Genomic DNA, 1,551 nt, shown 5'->3' with positions numbered 1-1,551 from the left:
GGGAAAACCTTGGATAAGACTTGTATCTTAATGGTTCTGAGGAGGGTATGACATTTTGAAGTATTTCAAGAAAACTAGAAGATGGCCCTCTAAAAGTGATAATAAAGCTTCTTTCCCTCATTTAGTAGGATTATAGAAACTAAAAGCAAATTATGAGTGTTCTTAATAATGAAAGTCTGTGGTAGTCAAGTTTAGAATAATTTCTGGATTCTTTAAACCTCAGTTTGTAATTTTTGGGTAAATTATTTGTATTACTTCCTGTATACTTAGGGGTTTCCCTTTCTTAATAGAATATTATATTACTTATAAAAAAAAAAAAAAATTAAGAATAAGTACTATATTATGTTTGTTTCTGTGGTATTATTCTACTGGAGCTGTCTTTTATTTGAAAATTGTTAGCGAGGATGTTGCTTATTTCTCTTAATTTTCTGATGCAGATATCTGTACCTCATATTGAAGCAGATAAAGTGGCTCGAGGGGGCCTAGAAAATATGACCCTTGTTGAGGTTGGTGGTGATTTGCTTTTTAATTTATGTGCTTTATCAGGCATTTGTGATGGCAATTTAACTATGAAGATATACTTTTGTATAGGTCGGTCCACGATTCTGCTTGAACCCAATCAAAATATTTGGTGGCAGCTTTGGAGGCCCTACCCTATATGAGAATCCATTTTACATATCACCAAATCAGGTATTCATTGATGTCCCATGCTGGCCTCTAGTGTTTGAACCTTTTTTCTTTTTGTACTTTTAGAAATCATTTCCATTTTGGTACTTCCAGATTCGAGCATTGGAGAAAAGGAAAAAGGCTGGGAAGTATGCGAAGAAAGTCAAAGCAAAGACAAGGAGGAAGATGCATGAGCTATCAAATCCATTGGAGCCTGATGAGTTTGCAGATATGTGGAAAGAATGATACAATTGAAGACCTTGTCCTTTTTTGTTATAAGGAACATAATTTCCTATCATCCTCTATCCAGCTTGAAATTGCATACTTTGCTTAATTGCTTGTGCACTTCAAGTTTGAGGTTTTTTGTCACATCATCCATACTTCATTTGCTTCTCTTCAATATGATATCGTATTTTTCCCCAATGTGTCTTAGATCAAAAGGAGAGATTGTTGATGTCTGATCCTTCATATGTCATATCATATCATTACTTGTAGGGTTTGCTATAGGTTTAGGCAGTGGGTGGGTGAACCATCAAACATCCACCCAAAAAAATCACCTAAGCAAACTCTTTTTTTTCTTTTCTTTTTCAGCCTTGTTGTCAAGATCCGACCCCTTCATTTTAAATGTATGGCCTACAAAAGAGATATTGCATCTCAGTATTTCACAAATTTCAAAGTGTTTTGATGTGATATAAAAATAAAATTTTATTATTATTATTATTATTATTATTATTATTTTGAATTGTTTTGATGGAAAGCCAGAAATAAGTCACGTCACTTGATGTGACATGTAGGGGTGTCAATACGGTTATGACCGTAACCGCCTTAACAGTTATTAAATTTTACTAGTCTCAACTGTAACCGCTTAGCGGTTAAGCTACTAAT

The 1,551-nt window shown here is 33.8% G+C and overlaps 1 protein-coding gene across 1 annotated transcript; it reads left to right on the top strand.

Annotated features, from left to right (window-relative positions):
• Positions 1–361: 361 nt before the first annotated feature.
• On the top strand, positions 362–1,291 carry LOC132176461 (ribosome biogenesis protein BRX1 homolog 2-like). The gene is made up of 3 exons (XM_059588675.1): positions 362–506; positions 592–690; positions 781–1,291. Exons 1-3 carry the CDS (start codon positions 405–407, stop codon positions 910–912), a joined length of 333 nt encoding a protein of 110 aa, XP_059444658.1. The 5' UTR covers positions 362–404; the 3' UTR covers positions 913–1,291.
• Positions 1,292–1,551: the final 260 nt, after the last annotated feature.

This window comes from Corylus avellana, chromosome ca3 (assembly GCF_901000735.1).
Source record: "Corylus avellana chromosome ca3, CavTom2PMs-1.0".
Lineage (NCBI taxonomy): Eukaryota > Viridiplantae > Streptophyta > Magnoliopsida > Fagales > Betulaceae > Corylus > Corylus avellana.
Note: the sequence above shows the minus strand (reverse complement) of the source record. Positions and strands in the feature narration are given on the sequence as shown.

Coding starts and splice junctions, on each gene's coding strand:
- LOC132176461 (XM_059588675.1), top strand. CDS start 405: ATGTTGCTTATTTCTCTTAATTTTCTGATGCAGATATCTGTACCTCAT. Junction 507..591: donor AAAATATGACCCTTGTTGAG/GTTGGTGGTGAT, acceptor ACTTTTGTATAG/GTCGGTCCACGATTCTGCTT. Junction 691..780: donor TTTACATATCACCAAATCAG/GTATTCATTGAT, acceptor TGGTACTTCCAG/ATTCGAGCATTGGAGAAAAG.